This window comes from Oncorhynchus masou, chromosome 22 (genome assembly GCF_036934945.1).
Source record: "Oncorhynchus masou masou isolate Uvic2021 chromosome 22, UVic_Omas_1.1, whole genome shotgun sequence".
Taxonomy (NCBI): domain Eukaryota; kingdom Metazoa; phylum Chordata; class Actinopteri; order Salmoniformes; family Salmonidae; genus Oncorhynchus; species Oncorhynchus masou.
Window position 1 is genome coordinate 50957329 of NC_088233.1, and position 20387 is coordinate 50977715.

At 41.0% G+C, this 20387-nt stretch overlaps 1 protein-coding gene across 1 annotated transcript; it reads right to left on the minus strand.

The window, feature by feature from the left end:
• Positions 1–771: 771 nt before the first annotated feature.
• On the minus strand, positions 772–18711 carry bbs4 (Bardet-Biedl syndrome 4). The gene is made up of 16 exons (XM_064930518.1): positions 18632–18711; positions 17706–17757; positions 16282–16361; positions 15149–15212; positions 14938–15049; positions 14632–14704; positions 14419–14472; positions 11900–12027; positions 8407–8461; positions 8236–8304; positions 7980–8132; positions 7364–7535; positions 6795–6864; positions 6495–6630; positions 3197–3386; positions 772–2821 (listed from the first exon to the last, which is right to left on the minus strand). The coding sequence occupies exons 1-16, from the start codon at positions 18653–18655 to the stop codon at positions 2673–2675; spliced, it is 1581 nt and encodes a 526-aa protein (XP_064786590.1). The 5' UTR covers positions 18656–18711; the 3' UTR covers positions 772–2672.
• Between the last annotated feature and the right edge of the window lie 1676 nt (positions 18712–20387).

Below are 20387 nucleotides of genomic sequence, written 5' to 3' on the forward strand. Positions count from 1 at the left end.
TCTGTCCCTTTTATTAGCTGCGCATCGGCACACATTTAAGCAAATAAACGCCTGTTTCAATTTTTTTAAATGTTTACGAGTGAACTTCGGTAAGTACCGTAAAGATTAGGCAATAGAAGAGAAAGGAGAGCAACATTATTGCCATGGGTGAAACAGCAGTCTGGTTTGACATGGTTGGCTCAACTAGCAAGATCTCACGGTCTCACTTCAGTATTCAATGTTTGTCCAGGAGGGATAAACGTCTATGGGTGAAGTGAAAGTAGGTAAGGATTAAGGTTGTTAAAACAGAAAAAAAATATATATATTCTTTAAAAGCAACAAAAACTTGATGGTTAAGTTGTCCCTAGTCGATGGAATGGAAGGCATCTCCCGATGTCCCGGGGACCCGAACAATCGTTGATTACTGAATTCTATCTGGTAAGATCATGTTGGTGCTGATGCATGACATTGGGGATGTATGATAGGCAGCCTAGTCTTTGCAAGTCTGATCTGTGATAAATGTGTTATGTTTGTACTGGTTATAAACAGTGCTAGTCTTTTCAACATTTTATGGAGGAAAAGCTGTGTGCATTAAGGATATAGACACCTGGCTCAAATAGGAGCCTGTCTCTAATAAGCGACGGTTATGTTCAGTAATTGAAGCAAATAAACACCCAGACTATGAATTTAAGTTTTAGGGTATTTGGACCACATCGGGTTGGCTTTCTAAAAGCCATTTTTCTTATGAAAGGCCTTCCATCTTGACAGGGAGAGGATGAGACAACACTCAAGTCAGTAACACTAACAGTTTATACATTTTTATACCACAGTTTTGTTGAACATTCGATTCTGATTGGCTGAAGGGTGCTTGATAGGTGGGCATACATTTGATTAACCATTCAGTTGCAACATCCTCCAGAGTTACACTGTGTAATTCCGCCAGAAAATACCTCTCCATATCAGTAGGCTACATAAAAAGACTGGAGTTAGCTTGCTACTTCAGCAGATGTAAACAACATTTAAATTGTACTTTGTGTATTAATGTTTTCTGTGCCAAACCATGATATAAGCAGAATATCACTTACATACAGGGCATTCGGAAAGTATTCAGACCCCTGGACTGCTTCCACATTTTGTTACATTACAGCCTTAATGAATATGGTTCTTTCCTTAACAATTTACACATAATACCCCATAATGACAAAGCGAAAACACATTTTTAGAAAGGTTTTCAAATGTATTAAAAATACCTTATGTACATAAGTATTCAGACCCTTTGCTTGAGACTCGAAACTGAGCTCAGGTGCATCCTGTTTCCATTGATCATTTTTGAGATGTTTCTACAACTTGGAGTCCACCTGTGGTCAATTCAATTGACTGGAGATGATTTGGAAAGGCACACACCTGTCTATATAAGGTCCCGCTGTCGACAGTGCATGTCAGAGCAGAAACCAAGCCATGATGTCGAAGGAATTATCCGTAGAGCTCAGACAGGATTGTGTCGAGGCATAAAACATTTCTGCAGCATTGAATGTTCCCAAGAACACAGTGTCCATCATTCTTGAATGGAAGAGGTTTTGAACCAAAGACTTCCTAAATCAGTCTGCCAGGCAAAACTGAGCAATCGTGCGAGATGGGTCTTGGTCAGGGAGGTGACCAAGAACCAGATGGTCACTCTGACAGAGCTCCAGAGTTCCTCTGTGGGGATGGGAGAACCTTCCAGAAGGACAGCCATCTGCATCACTCCACCAATCAGGCCTTTATGGTAAAGTGGCCAGATGGAAGTCACTCCTCAGTAAACGGCACATGACAGCCCGCTTGGAGTTTACCAAAAGACTCTCAGACCATGAGAAACAAGATTCTCTGGTCTGATGAAATGCCTGAATGCCAAGCATCACATCTGGAGGAAACATGGCACCATCCCTACGGTGAAGCATGGTGGTGGCCGCATCATGCTGTTGGGATGTTTTTCAGCGGCAGGGACTGGGAGATTAGTCAGGATCGAGGGAAAGATGAATGGAGCAAAGTGCAGACAGATCCTTGGTGAAAACCTACTTCAGAGCGTTCAGGACCTCAGACTGGGGCAAAGCAAAGGTTCACCTTCCAACAGGACAACGACCCTAAGCACATAGCCAAAACAACACAGGAATGGCTTCGGGATAAGTCTCTGAATGTCCTTGAGTGGCCCAGCCTGAACCCGATCGATCAAATATCTCTGGAGAGACCTGAAAATAGCTATGCAGCGACACTCCCCATCCAACCTGACAGCTTAAGAGGATCTGCAGAGAAGAATGGGAGAAACTCCCCAAATACAGGTGTGCCAAGCTTGTTTTATTTTACCTGGAAAGTCAGTTTAGAACAAATTCTTATTTTCAATGACAGCCTATTTGTAATAGATTTGCTAAAATAAAATAAAAACTGTTTTTGCTTTGTCATTATAGGGTATGTGTGTAGATTGATGAGGGAAAAAAGTATTTAATACATTTTAGAATAAGGCTGTAACCTAACAAAATGTGGAAAAAGTCAAGGGGTCTGAATACTTTCTGTATGCACTGTAAAGTCTCCCCCTACTTTTATTCAAAACATTTTAAACCTGCAATTAATCCAACCCCAATACAGTACATACTATTCAACTGTAATGTTGCTATTCAACTATACACTGCTTCGCTTCACATAGCAGTGGATCATGGACCCTACTCAGCCACAGGTTTAGACTTGCTCTTCTTCTCTTTGGCTTTGGGATCCTCTGACTCAGGGTCCCCTAGGGGAGGGGAAGGAGCATTCTCCACATCATGCTCTTCATCTAGCGGCGTGGAGGTGGACTTGGGTGGAGCCTTAGAGCCTTAGAGATGAGATAAAGGATATTTTACTGATACAACATCTGACACGCATTCCCTTGGAATCGTATTACATGGAAACTAAAAACGTTCTACTTCATGTCACTTTGTGCAGTGGTGGACAACCGTTAAAAAAAAGGTAGGATCATATGCAATCTGTGTTTATCAAAGGTACCAAAAAATCAAGTAAGGTTTGGTGTCTGGATATGGTTGATCCAGACCAGCCTACTGCAGAACTCTCTATTTAGAGAAAGATGATCTGGAATTACAACTAGAATCCAAAGACTCATTATAAATGAATGGGTGAACGAAAACACTCAAGAGGCAGCAACATGGCGTCCATCTCTAAATTTGACCTCCGCTTTCACTGACACACACACCTGCAGCTAGCTGGATGCTTTTGCTGGCAGCTGAAGACATGGCCTGCCCAAGGGCCTGGTTGGTGCCCAGGGGCTGCAGGGACGTGGTCTTGGAGCGCTGACTGACTTTGGAGTCCTTACCTGGCTTGGTCCACACCGAGGTCTCTCCCACCTGGAGAGCAGATGCCAACTTCTGGGCCATCTCAATGAGCTGGGACAAAAAGGGTACAGACCGCTCAACATTAGGGATATGTGTTAGACTGGGAGCCAGCTTGAAGTGTTCAAGAAAGGAGCCCTGCTTCAGTATCAGAACATAAACAGTTGAAACAATAACAAAATGGCACCCCGCCTCAGTTTTGGTAAATTTATAGTGCTATTTTATGCAAGGACTGACATTCCAAGATAAAGCAATATTCATATTTTTAAAGCTATACAGTGTTTGTTTACATTTACAATGTTTGTGGTAAAACAATCTTATGTTTTGGGTTTTAATGGTGTACAACAGTTGAACTAAGCTCATGACCAGGGGTGAAAGTAAGACTGGAAGGTAAAGAAATATTGGGATATGCCTTACCGGTAAAACATGAACCTATCACAGCAGACTCATCAATCAATGTCATTACCCTTTTTGGTGTTTTAATAGGCGTCTTTTTCCATTCATCAAATGGTGTGTGCACATTGCACTGTTGTAGATGCTGGAATTATTTTAAAAGTGGACAAACATAGGCATGTAGCCTCCTTTATGAAGTGATTTGTTTGACAATCAGATGAAAACATCATGCCACATTAAAAGGTCAAACATTTTCACAGTTAAATGACATGGTCTTTACTCTTAGGTGTACCAGGAAGAAACTATGGGTCTTTTCTCAATAAGCATACTACCGTGCTCCACACTCATGCTCCGAGTGCATTCTCAGAGGACGTTCTTGTGAGGAAGAGAGTGTAGAGAACGCATAATATATATATATATATATCCCATTTAGCAGACGCTTTTGTCCAAAGCGACTTACAAGTCGGCTGGGGCCACTACTTTTACATATGGGTGGCCCCAGCGGGAATCGAACCCACGACGCTTGGCGTTGCAAGCGCCATGCTCTACCGACTGAGCCACACAGGACCCGCATAAAACATTACATTTCAGCTGCACTTGCACTCCCCCTACTGTATTACCTCACGCTGAGCAGCACTTCCCCAGCGGGAATACTGGCGTATTAGCGCCATGCTCACGACTGAGCCACACAGGACCCGCATAAAACATTACATTTCAGCTGCACTTGCACTCCCCCTACTGTATTACCTCACGCTGAGCAGCACTCCCCCTACTGTATTACCTCACGCTGAGCATCACTCCCCCTACTGTATTACCTCACGCTGAGCAGCACTCACCCTACTGTATTACCTCACGCTGAGCAGCACTCCCCCTACTGTATTACCTCACGCTGAGCAGCACTCCCCCTACTGTATTACCTCACGCTGAGCAGCACTCCCCTTACTTTATTACCTCACGCTGAGCAGCACTCCCCCTACTGTATTACCTCACGCTGAGCAGCACTCCCCCTACTGTATTACCTCACGCTGAGCAGCACTCCCCCTACTGTATTACCTCACGCTGAGCAGCACTCCCCCTACTGTATTACCTCACGCTGAGCAGCACTCCCCCTACTGTATTACCTCACGCTGAGCAGCACTCCCCCTACTGTATTACCTCACGCTGAGCAGCACTCCCCCTACTGTATTACCTCACGCTGAGCAGCACTCCCCCACTGTATTACCTCACCTGAGCAGCACACCCCCTACTGTATTACCTCACGCTGAGCAGCACTCCCCCTACTGTATTACCTCACGCTGAGCAGCACTCCCAATACTGTATTACCTCACGCTGAGCAGCACTCCCCCTACTGTATTACCTCACGCTGAGCAGCACTCCCCCTACTGTATTACCTCACGCTGAGCAGCACTCCCAATACTGTATTACCTCACGCTGAGCAGCACTCCCCCTACTGTATTACCTCACGCTGAGCAGCACTCCCAATACTGTATTACCTCACGCTGAGCAGCACTCCCCCTACTGTATTACCTCACGCTGAGCAGCACTCCCCCTACTGTATTACCTCACGCTGAGCAGCACTCCCAATACTGTATTACCTCACGCTGCACCTCCCCATTCACTGAACTTTCATCCAGCCAGGACAAATGGTAACAATAGAGACGAAACAAGAAACACAAAGCAAACGTTTTACTTCATTATTATCAGCTAGCTATATGTGAACCGTAATAATCTAGCTAGCCAGCTAGTTAAACAGGCAAAAATGACCTAAAATGAAGGTAGATGTCAATTATTCGTGGGTAGCTACTAGTTGGCAGCCAATTCTTCGTGCCTATCTAGCGACCTACAGTAGCTAGCCAGTTATCCCTATTGACTTACTATGGGCATACCCATTCACTCAAACTTCTTCCGGCCAGGACAATGGCAATAGACAAAACAAGATATACACAAAGCAAACATTTTACTTCATAACTATCAGCTATCTATATGCAAATCATAATCTAGCGAAACAGTTTAACAGGCAAAAGTTACCTAACACCAATGTTATGCCAGGTAGATTTAAATTATTCGTAGGTAGCTAGCTGCCAGTTATTTGTGTGTATCTAGATAGCTAACAGTAGTAGCTAACCAGATAGCCCTATTGATTTACTATGAGATTGCGGTCTTCGCTACAGTGGGTATTGTAGGCAGGAAAACAAGCCAACATTAACACAGTATGTATTTATTAACGTATTAAGATAAAATATTGTAGTCAGGCAACATATGCGATGTGAATGGGCAACATTTTATTCCGATGTCTGGGTTTATTTTCTCTCGCGTCAGCTAAAATAATGGCCGCCATTGATTTCAAGAAATGTGGCGCTATTTTCTGCATGGTTCAACATATTTATGTGTAAACTTTCTATTGAAGCTTGCGTCGATCCATGCTTTAAATCTGTACAAACGGAGGACACATCCGAGAAGTGCCCTCCATGCTCTGTTTCGTGTACTTTGATTTAGACTCATACTACAACCCTCCCGTGCTCCAATTTGCGTGCTCAGAGCAGGGTTGTATGCATTTTTGAGAACAATCCTATATCTACTTTCAAACCTGCTTCTGAGGCATGTATAAGTTATATTCTTAAAGAATCAATGAATATACAGTATATCACTCATTTATAAGTCCAAAAATGTATTTGGCAATTGCGGATTGCCCCTTTTAAAGAGTCTGTGAGTAATGGTACCTCAAAAACACAGACAGGTATGCATGCACGTTCACACACATACACACACCTCTGGGTCAAATTCTGCATTATGGCTGCTTTCCATCACTTTACTCTCCATCTCCAGGTACTGATCTGTGGCTCCTTTTTTGTCTCCTTGATTGTACAACAGGACTGCGAAATTCAAATTGATCAAGGGGTTACCGCTGTGAAAGATAGGCACAGAACCTTATACATGGGTTTAAGAACTATTAGACAATAGATTGTAATATTAAAAAGGCCTGAAAATGTAGGATTGGGGATGATAAACCCTCCACCCATCCCGCCATTCATAAAAATACAAATAAATGAATTCAGGTAAAATTCTTACTTATCCAACAACACTGCTTGCTCGTATGATCGCTTGGCATTCTCCCCGTCATCCATATTAGTAAGTGCAACTGAAAGAAAATGTTTTAAAAAATGACCAATAAGCCATGATCACACATTAGAATTTAGACATTGCTTTAAACCACAAGAAAGTACTTGTCCACAAGAAATTTAATAAGTTGGAATGGACACTCAAATGCACTTGGGGGAAATTAGAAGAAGAGAAACACATCAGGCAGTGCCTGCTTGATGCCAAATAAACAAGGTTAAAACTACAATCTGGGATTAACAGGCAAGATTTAAAAAAAATATATATATAGAAGCCAAGAAAGAGCGAAACAGGCAACAACAAAAAAGGTATGTGTTGAAAGACATTGAAGCGGAGATGGCAGCCATAAGGAAAAACACAAGGTACATTTGTGAAACTATAGTATCACTGAAAATGCCCAGGGGAGCATACAAAAAAATCATCCCTGTATGGTGGCACTAAGGGGCAAAGTAGGTTACTACATTTTACAAGCTACTTTGCCTCTTGGTGCCACGGTACTTTTGCAATTAGTTCTTCTGTACCTGCCAGCAGCATATAGAGCTCTGCCATCTTTGGCTGCAGGTTGACAGCAGCACTGAGGAAGTGGAAGGCTGAGGCATACTGTTGCATGGTGAGATGCACCAGGCCCAGGTTGTACAGGATTTTCCAGTCAAACGGAGACAGGTAGTTGGCCCTCTTCAGACAGCTGATGGCCTGAGGATGTGGAGGGATAGAAGATAAAAGGCTAGAGAAAGCCTGTATACCCAGTAGCTGGTTATGTCAATGGCAATAACACATAGTGAATGGTTTAGATTTGTAGTTTAGATTTGTAGTGGTCGTAGTTTCACAAATGCATTTTTATGTGGTACGTATTCGTAGATGTTAGGTATTTTCGCATTCTTAAAAAAAATAATTATGGGACTGACAGAGACACATATTGGTTATGTGTAACGGTACCTCAAAACACACACACACACACAAAACCCTCTGGGTCAAATTCTGAATTATGGCTGCTTTCCAGCACATCAAATATTGGGATCACACTGGAAATGTGGCATCGGTTGGCCAATTGATCGGAGGGAAGTCTAGTTCGAAATGAGTCGGCGAAATGGCGCGAAACAGGCAAATTGGAAGTTGTCGCCCTTAGAATTTCCCTACCGCCACATATTTCTTGTTTCCGAAGAAGCACATGCCAATGTTATTCCAGAGAGGTGAGCTCTCAGGTACAGCATAAGCTGCCACGCGGTACTTATTCATGGCAACATCATAGTCCCCATGCGTCTGCATCATGCTGCCGGCTGCCAGGATGGCCTGAAGAGGGTAAAAAACACACACACACACAGCAGTGATATTTAAGTCAGTTGCAAATACAGCATCCAATAGGATAGGGAGTATTGGGGAGGGCCTCCCCTACCTTAAAGTTGTTGGGGTCATACGTTAGGGCATTCCCAAGGTGTTCAAAGGCTTTCTGATATTTGCCTTGCTGGAGAGGAAATAGACTGATTTAGTTTCAAACTCACAAACGTGAGTTGTCATATCATGTTTGGAGTGTGATCTTAGGAGGGACTGAAAGGCCTCGACTTACTTGCATGTATAGCAGGCCAAGAGTGGTGAGAAGATCCGTGTTTTCAGGAGAAAACCTGAAATAAGAGGATTTTATATTTACTCAACCTTTACTTAACCAGGATGTAGGAACTCCAAAGCGGCACAGTGGTCTAAGGCACTGCATCGCAGTGCTAAGCTGTACCGCTAGAGATCTTGGTTTGAGTCTGGGCTCTGTCGCAGCCGGCCGCGACCGGGAGACCCATGGGGTGACGGACAATTGGCCCTGCGTCGCCCGGATTAGGAGAGGGCTTGGTCGGCAGGGATGTTCTTGTCCCATCGTGCACCTACGACTCCTGTGGCGGGCCCGGGCGCAATGCACGCTGACAAGGTTGCCAGGTGTATGGTGTTTCTTCTGACCCATTGGTGCGGCTGGCTTCTGGGTTAAGCAGGCAGAGAGGCTTGGCTGGGTTGTGTTTCGGAGGACGGCAGGACTCTTGACCTTCGCCTCTCCCGAGTCTGTACAGGATTTCCAGCGATGGGACAAGACTGTAACTACCAATTGAATACCATGAAATTGGAGTAAAAAATATACATATTGAAAAATAAATAATAATAATAATAATAATGTTTTGAAACATTTCAACAGGTCAGAAGACCTCTTTCCCAATGACATAATGTATGTTCGTACATGGCCTAATATACACTGTTCAAAAAAATAAAGGGAACACTAAAATAACACATCCTAGATCTAAATGAATGAAATATTCTTATTAAATACTTTTCTCTTCACATGGTTGAATGTGCTGACAACAAAATCACACAAAAATGATCTATGGAAATCAAATTTATCAACCCATGGAGGTCTGGATTTGGAGTCACACTCAAAACTAAAGTGGAAAACCACACTACAGGCTGATCCAACTTTGATGTAAGTTGTGTCAGGAACTGCTGACACACTCCAGCCACATGAGGTCGAGCATTGTCTTGCATTAGGAGGAACCCAGGGCCAACCGCACCAGCATATGTTCTCACAAGGGGTCTGAGGATCTCATCTCGGTACCTAATGGCAGTCAGGCTACCTCTGGAGAGCACATGGAGGGCTGTGCGGCCCCCCAAAGAAATGCCACCCCACCGCCAAACCGGTCATGCCGGAGGATGTTACAGGCAGCAGAACGTTCTCCACGGTGTCTCCAGACTCCGTCACATGTGCTCAGTGTGAACCTGCTTTCATCTGTGAAGAGCACAGGGCGCCAGTGGCGAATTTGCCAATTTTGGTGTTCTCTGGCAAATGCCAAACGTCCTGCACGGTGTTGGGCTGTAAGCACAACCCCACCTGTGGACGTCAGGCCCTCATACCACCCTCACGGAGTCTGTTTCTGACCATTTGAGCAGGGGCGGCAGGGTAGCCTAGTGGTTAGAGCGTTGGACTAGTAACTGAAAGGTTGCAAGTTTGAATCCCCGAGCAGACAAAATACAAATCTGTGGTTCTGCCCCTGAACAGGTAGTTAAACCCACTGTTCCTAGGCTGTCATTGAAAATAAGAATTTGTTCTTAACTGACCTGCCTAATAAAATAAATAAAAAACACATGCACATTTGTGGCCTGCTGGAGGTGACCAAAACATCAGCCAGGAAGCATAGGAACTGAGAAGTGGTCTGTGGTCACCACCTGCAGAACAACTCCTTTATTGGAGGTGTCTTGCTAATTGCCTATAATTTCCACCTGTTGTCTATTCCATTTGCACAACAGCACGTGAAATTTGTCAATCAGTGTTGCTTCCTAAGTGGACAGTGTGATTGATTTGGAGTTACATTGTGTTGTTTAAGTGTTCCCTTTATTTTTTTGAGCAGTGTACTAACTACGTGAAATAAGCAAGCTCATGGAAATAATGCTAACAAACATTTCCTTGTTAATCTATAACATTAAAACAACACACAGAAACACATATACCGTAAAACTTAAATTAATAGCCCGAGCATTTAATTGCTTAAATCACTGAACACAACAGGCGATTATTAGAGACAGGCTTATATACTGAACAAAAATATAAATATACAACAATTTCAAAGATTTTACAGAGTTACAGTCAATTGAAATAATTTCATTAGGCCCTAGTCTATGGAATTCACTTGACTGGGCAGGGGCGCAGGCAAGGGTGGGCCTGGGGAGCCAGGCCAATCAAAATATTTTTACCCCACAAAAGGCCTTTATTACAACAAAAGCAGGTTTTCACTCTAACAGAGCTCCAGAGTTCCTCTGTGGAGATGGGAGAACCTTCCAGACGGACAACCATCTCTGCAGCACTCCACCGGGCCTGATTGGTGAAGTCTGATGAAACCAAGATTGAACTCAAGTTTATTTTTTAACAAAAACAAAAAACGTTATTGCTTGTCATTATGGGGTATTGTGAGTAGATTGACGAGGGGAGAAAAACTATTTAATACATTTTAAAATAAGGCTGTAACGTATCAAGATGTGGAAAAAGTCAAGGGGTCTGAATACTTTCCGAATGGACTGTATATATATTTTTTATTATGACAATTTTTTAAATGCTGGATGGTTTCCCGGGTCATAGTGGGAAGGACCACAAACCATATCACCGTGTGACTCCAAGTTTGCACCACCATTTCTCACATAATTCATTTTAATTTCAAATTCACACTTATCAAGAGAACATCCCCGATCATCCCTACTGCCTCTTACTCACTAAACACATGCTTCATTTGTAAATGATGTCTGAGTGTCGGAGCGTTCCCCTGGCTATCTGTAAAGTCAAATAAACAAGAAAATGATGCCGTCTGGTTTGAAGGAATTTGAATTTATTTTCCTTTTAATACTTGAGTATATTTTAGCAATTCCATTTACTTTTGATACTTAAGTACTGTATATTTCAAACCAAATACTTTTAGACTTAGTATTTTACTGGGTGACTTTCACTTGAGTCATTTTCTATTAAGGTATCTTTACTTTTACTCAAGTATGACAATTGGGTACTTTTTCAGCCACTTTTGTTGTTTTTGTGTTTGCCAGTTAGCTAGCGGTTCTCATCTGTTAGCAGTCAATGGCTAGCAGTTTCTTACTGGTGATAAAAATGGATGATTGCCCTCATTTTTTTAACATTACTGATTTATTTAATGTAACAAATCAAACGTTAAAAACTGACAACAATTCATGGTAATCTTGTACACAATTAATTTAGAACCGTAATTTATTTGAAACAGGCGTTTATTTGCTGAAATGTGTGCCGTGCCCAGCTATTAAAAGGGACAGGCAGCTATTTGAGACTACGTTTAATTGCAGTTTTACGGTAGATAAAAAAAGGGAACAGATGAGCATAACCATTCTCAATCACAGTCATGGAAATGCCAACACACTCACTCTCACAGACTTTAGTGGTCCTGTGTGACTCAGTTGGTAGAGCATTGTGCTTTCAACTCCAAGGTTTGTGGGTTCAAATCCCACTGGGGACACCATTCATAGGAAAATCTACACACAAGTCGCTTTCCATCTGCTAAGTTCAATGTAATACTCACTCAACAGCACTTCTGTACACGTCGATGGCTTTGTCAGTGTCCCCTTCCAGCAGGTGAATCTTTCCCAGCATCATGTAAGTCAGGTCGTGCTTGCTCAACTCCAGGGCGATGTTCAACTGCTCTTCTGCCTGGCAGTACGCACACAGCTTTTACTTTCATTCATTTACAATGTTGGTGTTTGAAACATTTTAACAATACTACACTGAACAAAAATGTAAACGCAACATGCAACAATTTCAAAGATTTGACTGAGTTACAGTTCATATAAGGAAATCAATCCATTGAAATAAATTTCATTAGGCCCTAATCTATAGATTTCACATGACTGGGAATTCAAATATGTATCTGTTGGTCACAGATGTAAAAAAAGCTAACGTTCCTTGTTCAGAACATGAGAACATATGAAAGCTGGTGGTTCCTTTTAACATGAGACTTCAATATTCCAAGGTAAGAGGTTTCAGGTTGTAGTTATAGTACTTATAGGACTATTTCTCTCCATACCATTTGCATTTCATATACCTTTGACTATTGGATGTTCTTATAGGCACTTTAGTATTGCCAGTGTAACAGTATAGCTTCCGTCCCTCTCCTCGCCCCTACCTGGGCTCGAACCAGAAACACATCGACAACAGCCACCCTCGAAGCAGCGTTACCCATGCAGAGCAAGGGGAACAACTACTCCAAGTCTCAGAGCGAGTGACGATTGAAACGCTATTAGCGCACATCCCGCTAACTAACTAGCCATTTCACATCAGTTACACCAGCCTAATCTCGAGAGTTGATAGGCTTGAAGTCATAAACAGCTCAATGCTTGAAGCACAGTGAAGAGCTGCTGGCAAAACGCACGAAAGTGCTGTTTGAATGAATGCTTACGAGCTGCTGCTGCCTACCGCCGCTCAGTCAGACTGCTCTATCAAATATCAAATCATAGACTTAATTATAACATAATAACAGAAATACGAGCCTTTGGTCATTAATATGGTTGAATCTGGAAACTATCATTTCGAAAACAAAACGTTTATTATTTCAGTGAAATACGGAACTGTTCGGTATTTTATCTAATGGGTGGCATCCATAAGTCTAAATATTGCTGTTACATTGCACAACCTTCAATGTTATGTCATAATTACGTAAAATTCTGGCAAATTAGTTCGCAACGAGCCAGGTGGCCCAAACTGTTGCATATACCCTGACTCTGCGTGCAATGAACGCAAGAGAAGTGACACAATTTCACCTGATTAATATTGCCTGCTAACCTGAATTTCTTTTAGCTAAATATGCAGGTTTAAAAATATATACTTCTATGTATTGACTTTAAGAAAGGCATTGGTGTATATGGTTAGGTACAGTCGTGCAACGATTGTGCTTTTTTCGCAAATGCGCTTTTGTTAAATCATCCCCCTGCGTTGCATCGATTATATGCAACACGGGACACGCTAGATAAACTAGTAATATCATAAACCATGTGTAGTTAACTAGTGACTATGATTAATTGATTGTTTTTATAAGATAAGTTTAATGCTAGCTAGCAACTTACGACTGCTTCTTACTGCATTCACGTAACAGGCAGGCTCCTCGTGGAGTGCAATGTAAAGCAGGTGGTTAGAGCGTTGGACTAGTTAACTGTAAGGTTGCAAGATTGAATCCTGGAGCTGACAAGGTAAAAATCTGTCGTTCTGCCCCTGAACAGGCAGTAAACCCGCTGTTCCTAGGCAGTCATTGAAAATAAAAATGTGTTCTTAACTGACTTGCCTAGTTAAATAAAGGTGTGTAAAAATAACCGATTTCCGATTGTTATGACAACTTGAAATCAGCCGAAATTCATCGGCCATTCCGATTAATCGGTCGACCTCTAATTCAGATCATCCCAAACATCCTCAATCGGTGACATGGCTAGTGAGTATGAAGGCCATGGAAGAACTGGGACATTTTTCAGCTTCCAGGAATTATGTACAGATCCTTGTGACATGGGGCCATGCATGATCACGCTGAAGCGGCAGATGAATGGCACAATAACGTGCCTCATCAGGATCTCGTCACGCTATCTCTGTGCATTCAAATTGCCATTGATAAAATGCAATTGTGTTTGTTGTCCATAGCTAATGCCTGCCCATACAATAACCCCACGGCCACCATATGGCACTCTGTTCACAATGTTGACATCAGCAAACCTTGAGACATCTGTGGCATTTTGTTGTGACACAAAACTGCACATTTTAGAGTGACCTTTTATTGTCCCCAGCACAAGGTGCACCTGTGTAATGATCATGCTGTTTTATCAGCTTCTTGATATGCCACACCTGTCAGGTGGATAGATTATCTTGGCAAAGGAGAAATGCTCACTAACCGGTTGGTACAAAAATTTGTGCAAAACATTTCAGAGAAATAAGATTTTTTGCCTGAGGAACATTTCTGGGATCTTTTATTTCAGCTCATTAAACATGGGACCAACACTTCACATGTTGCGCTTATATTTCTGTTCAGTGTATTTTCAAGAGGGACTAAAATATGTAACTTACATGGTTGAAGTCTTTGGTATAGATGTAGCACACACCTAAGTTGTGGCTGATCTCCTTCAAGTAGAGAGGTTGAAAAACGGGCATTGAAAATGTGATAGCCTGTAAACTATATTTCTTATCTGGGGATCATAAATACAGAAAACCTTTCATACTTTAATTTTTTTTTTAACTGTTCTTCACAAAGTAGTATATTTATAAGCCAAAGTTACTTACCCAGTCTTTCTCATTGAGCTGTGAAGCCTCATTGTAAACCTCTATGGCAGCCTTATGCTTACCAAGGAGAAATCTAGAAAAGCAAAAATGAACAAAATGTCTAAATTGTCAAATCATTTGTACATACCTGGGATTCAGACTTAGGAAAGTAAGAAATTTTCCATGGATCAATAAGAGTTAAAAAATTTGTGCTCAGTAATAACTTGCATGGGCACAACACACGCAAAGGTAGCAAATATCTTAGCAAACAGCCTTGAAGCTTGAATTATAAAAAGGCCCCAATTTTTCGAAAAGTGTGCTCCTCACAGGGATCTGGCCACTTGTTTGAGGTTATCCGAGCTGCCAGGGTTGAGTATTGCACAGCTCTGGAACAGGTCCAGTGACTGCTGGATTTTCCCTTCCAGGCGAAGGATTAAAGCTGAACAGAGAGAGACAGACAGGCATCCCATTATGCTGTGAGAATCTAACATTTGGTCAGAGTTACACCTGGTTCTGTTCTGCTAGACAATCGCCATACCTTGTACATAGACGGCATATTCACACATCCCCCCGGTTTCTTGTAGCTGCTCTTTGATGATTGACTGAATGAAAAAGAGGACAGCATGAAATTATACACTTTCAACGAATGAATGTTCCTGTCCATTGTTTTACAATGACACTTTATATGCAGTGTTGGGGAAGCTACTGTGAAAATATTCTTTACCAAGCGACCAATTACTTCACACTGGAAGAAGTTAAGTTAGACTATAGCTAACCTTAAAGGTCCAATGCAGCCATTTGTACCTCAATATCGAATAATTTATATGTAACAATCAAGTACCTTGTGATTGTTTTCAATTAAAATGGTCAAAAATAAACAAAAATAGCTTCTTAGCAAAGAGCATTCTCAAGCAAGAATTTTGCTTCGGACTGTCTGTGAGTGGTCTGACCATAGAGATCCTATTAAATTACGTAATTAAAATATTACTGAATAGCCGTTAACGGCAGAGTGTTTAGAACTCTTTCTTATTGGTCTATTACCACCTGGTGATATTACCACCTGGTGATGTCACCAGGGAGGCCAAAAGTTGGTATTTTCAAACAGCTCTTACACTAAAATGGCATTATCATACTTTTTGTTACAATTTCACAGTATTATTCTAACCTCAGTGTGGAAATATATATATAACACACAGAAAAATCACGTTTTTGACTGCACTGGGCCTTTAAGAAAAATACAGTTACTTAATTAACTAAACATCCAAACTACGTAGTAAATTATATCTAAATCTGAATGTCATAGAATACAATTTGCAAGAACAGATCACTCTGGAGGCAGATGTTAACAGAATGTTTAAGTTAGCCTATTAAACACGAACACTGTTTCAAGTGAGAATTAGGAAAGTCCGATGTCAAAAACAGAAAGGAAATGCTTTCCTACGTCATCCATATTTTATTTTTGCAAAATAACTAGTGAGTAGTTTGCTAGAGTAAAAGTCATGAACTACTAAAAACACTACCCATATCTGAATTTAGTTCAACTACCACCAAGCTACTACAAAATGTAGTTAAATTACTGGTTAAATACATGTAGTTCCCTGCTCCCAAACACTGTTAACATGACACTTTTTCTCTCAGAGAGAGAGACCTAACAAACAGATGTTCTCCTACCTTACAGGTCTCATAGTCTTTACGGATGTAGTGAAGGTGGATGAGCCAGTTTCTTCTCTCCAAAATAGGGAGCTCAGGCGCTGAATAGAAATGAAGGCAGATAAAACCCAGACCTATCTAAAGTATGTCATATTTCTAGTCATTTCAATTAATTAAATATGCTGCTTGATTTGAAATATGACTTATAAATAGCTTAGAGGTGCAATCTGCAATAGTTACTGCCATTCAATAATTACTAAATTAATTATATACCAATTGATTCTTGAAGAATATAACTTAGAAATATCTCAGGAGCTATGAACAACTGTCTTAACGACCCAATGCAGTCAAAAATAAGATTTTCTTGTGTTTTATATATATTTTCACACTATGAAGATGGAATAAAACTGAAATTGTGAAAATTATAATGCCCTTTTAGTGTAAGAGCTGTTTGAAAAGACTGCCTGAAATTTCAGCCTGTTTTCGTGGGATGAAGTTTTGGCCTGCCTGGTGATATCGCCAGGCGGTAAATTAGCTGCCAATAACAGCTAGTTTTCAGTTTTCCCTCCTGACTCAGATCTTGCCAAGATCATTAATGTCAGTTTGTCTTCATTGTATAAAATGTTATTCCATTGAGAATGTTGTATTTCCTCCCAAACTTTCAGCTAAATTCTTGCTTGAGAAATTGCTCTTGGCTAAGAAGCTATTTTAGTTCATTTCTGACCATTTTAATTGAAAACCACAGTAAGATACATAATTGTTACCTAGAAATAATTTTATATTGAGATAAAAATGGCTGCATTGGACCTTTAAGCAACCATAACTCTAAATCAAAGGTTGATCCACCCCTCTGATTGGAAACAACGTATGTTTAAAAAGTTATTTCCAGGATATCAAAGGCACTAAGGAAGCAAAGTGAATTGACCAACACAGCCTTGCCTTCCAGGCAGCTACCAAATCTGGTTTAGCTAAAGCTGATCTATTTTGGTCTAATCCTCTTCAAAGGGAAATTAACCTGCTCAATAATGACACCCAGTGGACAAAAAGAGACCTTGTCAAAAACATGTGTTTCTAATGCATGCAAGCAATATATATCTTTACTAAACCTTCAGTGTGGATTAAATATACCCATGAAGTAGTCACCTGTAATGTTTGTATTCAGTGCAATGCAAATTGGAAAGCCTGAATAAAATCTGTGCAATTGAATAGTGGCAGCTACAGCTCACATCAGAGCTGTAGGCCTACATACTTCAGAAAATAAAGGGACAATGGCTACTGTAGAACAGTTTACATCAAAGAACATGCCTCTGGGAAATTGGAATGCTTGGTAAGATAGTTCAACTTTCAAGCCCAATGTTGTACATTTCTCTCTCAGTGTAAAATAGTTAGCATATTTGTCAGTAATGTCAATCTAGGAGGCTTCAATATGGGTTTGAACAACAAACCTTTTTTAGGACGAGGCTTCCTGATTTCAGAAGCTGGAGGCAGTTGAACATCCTGGGAAAGACACGCACAAACCTTGCGTTACAAAACACATCATCACCACATTTTTTGCTCTATACTGAAAGTTCTCTATCTTGATAACTTGATATGCACATTTTGGGGGGATTGTATGAACAGTAGACTAATGAACAACATATTAAAAGATAGTTTGAGTGAACTGTTCCTTTAACCTGTAGATAATACAAAATAATGAAGTATATTGTGGCCCGTGCCACTTGTAACTATATCTCAGTCCTGGGGGGAGGGAATGGAGCTGTGTCTTTCAGTCACAAAGTACATCAAAGTAAATCAAGGCCAACTGTTTTTTTTCAATATTTTTACTACAGTATTCCTGACACAAGGCTACTTTATACATCTTTCACAATGACACAAGTGCAATATGGGTTAATTCACCCTGAGTGCAATTATAGTAGTATTCATATTGACACATGACATGACTGACATGCAGTGTTGTTCAGTTGCAGCAGAAAAGCAAAATAGAGCTTCACGGCATAATAGATGCAATCAATTAAAAGTAATCTGTACAAGCCTCAACAAATCTAACTGATGATTAAAATAAAATCAGTATGCATTGAGAACTAAGTCTACAAAGAAGAGGTGCACACGCTGAGATTACATAAGTGTACATTTGTTATTTAAGTCTACAATATTTATCAGAAAATCATTATTTTTGGAGGCTACGTGGGGACGCATCTTCTCGATACAACACGCACCTTTATAAATCTTGCAAGGCAAGTCAAACTTTCTATCGGTTAAGACTAAAATAATGGATATACTGCTCTATTCGCTAAATAAATGCTGCATATAACACAACTAAATGCAAATGTGCAATGGCAATTTGTTAAATTGTTATAATTAAATGGCTTACCGCTACGGGATTGTCGTCTGCCATGTTTACTTCTATGGTCGGATTCTTCTTCTTTGATGAAGTTTAACGGCAGTTGGCGTCCATTAAAATGTTGCACTACCGCCAGCTACTAGACTGGAGTACAACTCCCTTATAATTTCGTTGAAAAAATAAATAAACAAATACCCTACCATCTAACACTGCACTCACAATTTTTTAAATTATAAAATGTAACACCACCCTACTCCACTATTTCAATCTATTTAGTCCTACCTCAGGCCAACAACTTGAACGGATGGGACACCACCAGTGAAAGGATGGGACACCACCAAACCCTGTAACTCTTCTGATGTCAAGTCTCATACACCCAAATAAATGCCTCTCTGCAGCTGCCACCAAAACCTCAATTTTTTGCGATTTATGTTCCATCCCTACAGTACAGTTGATAACTATTTCTATAAATGCTAAAAATCCAATCTTACTGAAACATATCACTTGTTGGCCAATCCCTCTGTACTGGTACAGATCTACTACTCACAGCACACCTCTCAGGAACCCTCCCCTTGACCCATCTTCCTCTACTTTCTTCACTACCTCAGCATATGACAACTTCTGCACTAACCTGGAAACCTCAACCTGCCTCTCTCGCACGGGACATTTCTGATCCCCAGCTCCATGGGCACCCCTACAATTAACACACTACTTTCCCCAATGCCACACATTCCTTTGTCTCATGCCCTCCTGCACACTTCTCACACCTAGGAACCTCCCTCCTACACACTGCTGCCACATGCCCATAACCTTGACACCTGTAACAACGTTAGGTATTCAGCACAAAATCTCATACAGGATAACTTTAATATCCTAACATCACTTTGTCGGGCAAAGACTCAACATCAAATCTCAAAAGAACTCAATGACTCTTCTGTTTCACCATTCACGCCACCCTTTCTGCGTCGCACCAAACGACGAGCATCACAAACACCAGGAATCTTCCCCTTCAGTTGGTCAACTTTTAACTTTTACTGGTGCCCCAGTAATCACTCCTTTCAATGGCACCCTTTTCTTGAAAGAGAGAAAAAAAATAATCTTGCCCCCATTAGTTTAACACGGAGCACATTCTCCCACTGACCAGCAGAAACACAAAGAAAATAAGGAAGAGGCCTACTAACTTCTAACAAACCCTTCTTTGGAGGGCATATACAGTTGAAGTCAGAAGTTTACATACACCTTAGCCAAATACATTTAAACTCAGTTTTTCACAATTCCTGACATTTAATCCTAGTAAAAATTCCCTGTCTTAGGTCAGTTAGGATCACCACTTTATTTTAAGAATGTGAAATGTCAGAATCATAGTAGAGAGAATGACTTATTTCAACTTTTATTTCTTTCATCACACTCCCAGTGGGTCAGAAGTTTACATACACTCAATTAGTATTTGGTAGCATGGCCTTTAAATTGTTTAACTTGGGTCAAATGTTTTGGGTAGCCCTTCCACAAGCATCCCACAATAAGTTGGGTGAATTTTGGCCCATTCCTCCTGACAGAGCTGGTGTAACTGAGTCAGGTTTGTAGGATCGTTGCTCGCTCACGCTTTTTCAGTTCTGCCCATACATTTTTGAGGACAGGGCTGTGTGAGCAGCTACTATCGCCAACAGTTCAACTCAGTATATTGACGATTCATCAGTTCATCATTGTGAATAAGAATTTGTTCTTAACTGACTTGCCTAGTTAAATAAAAAAATGTATTATTATTATTTTTATCTGTAAGTCAACT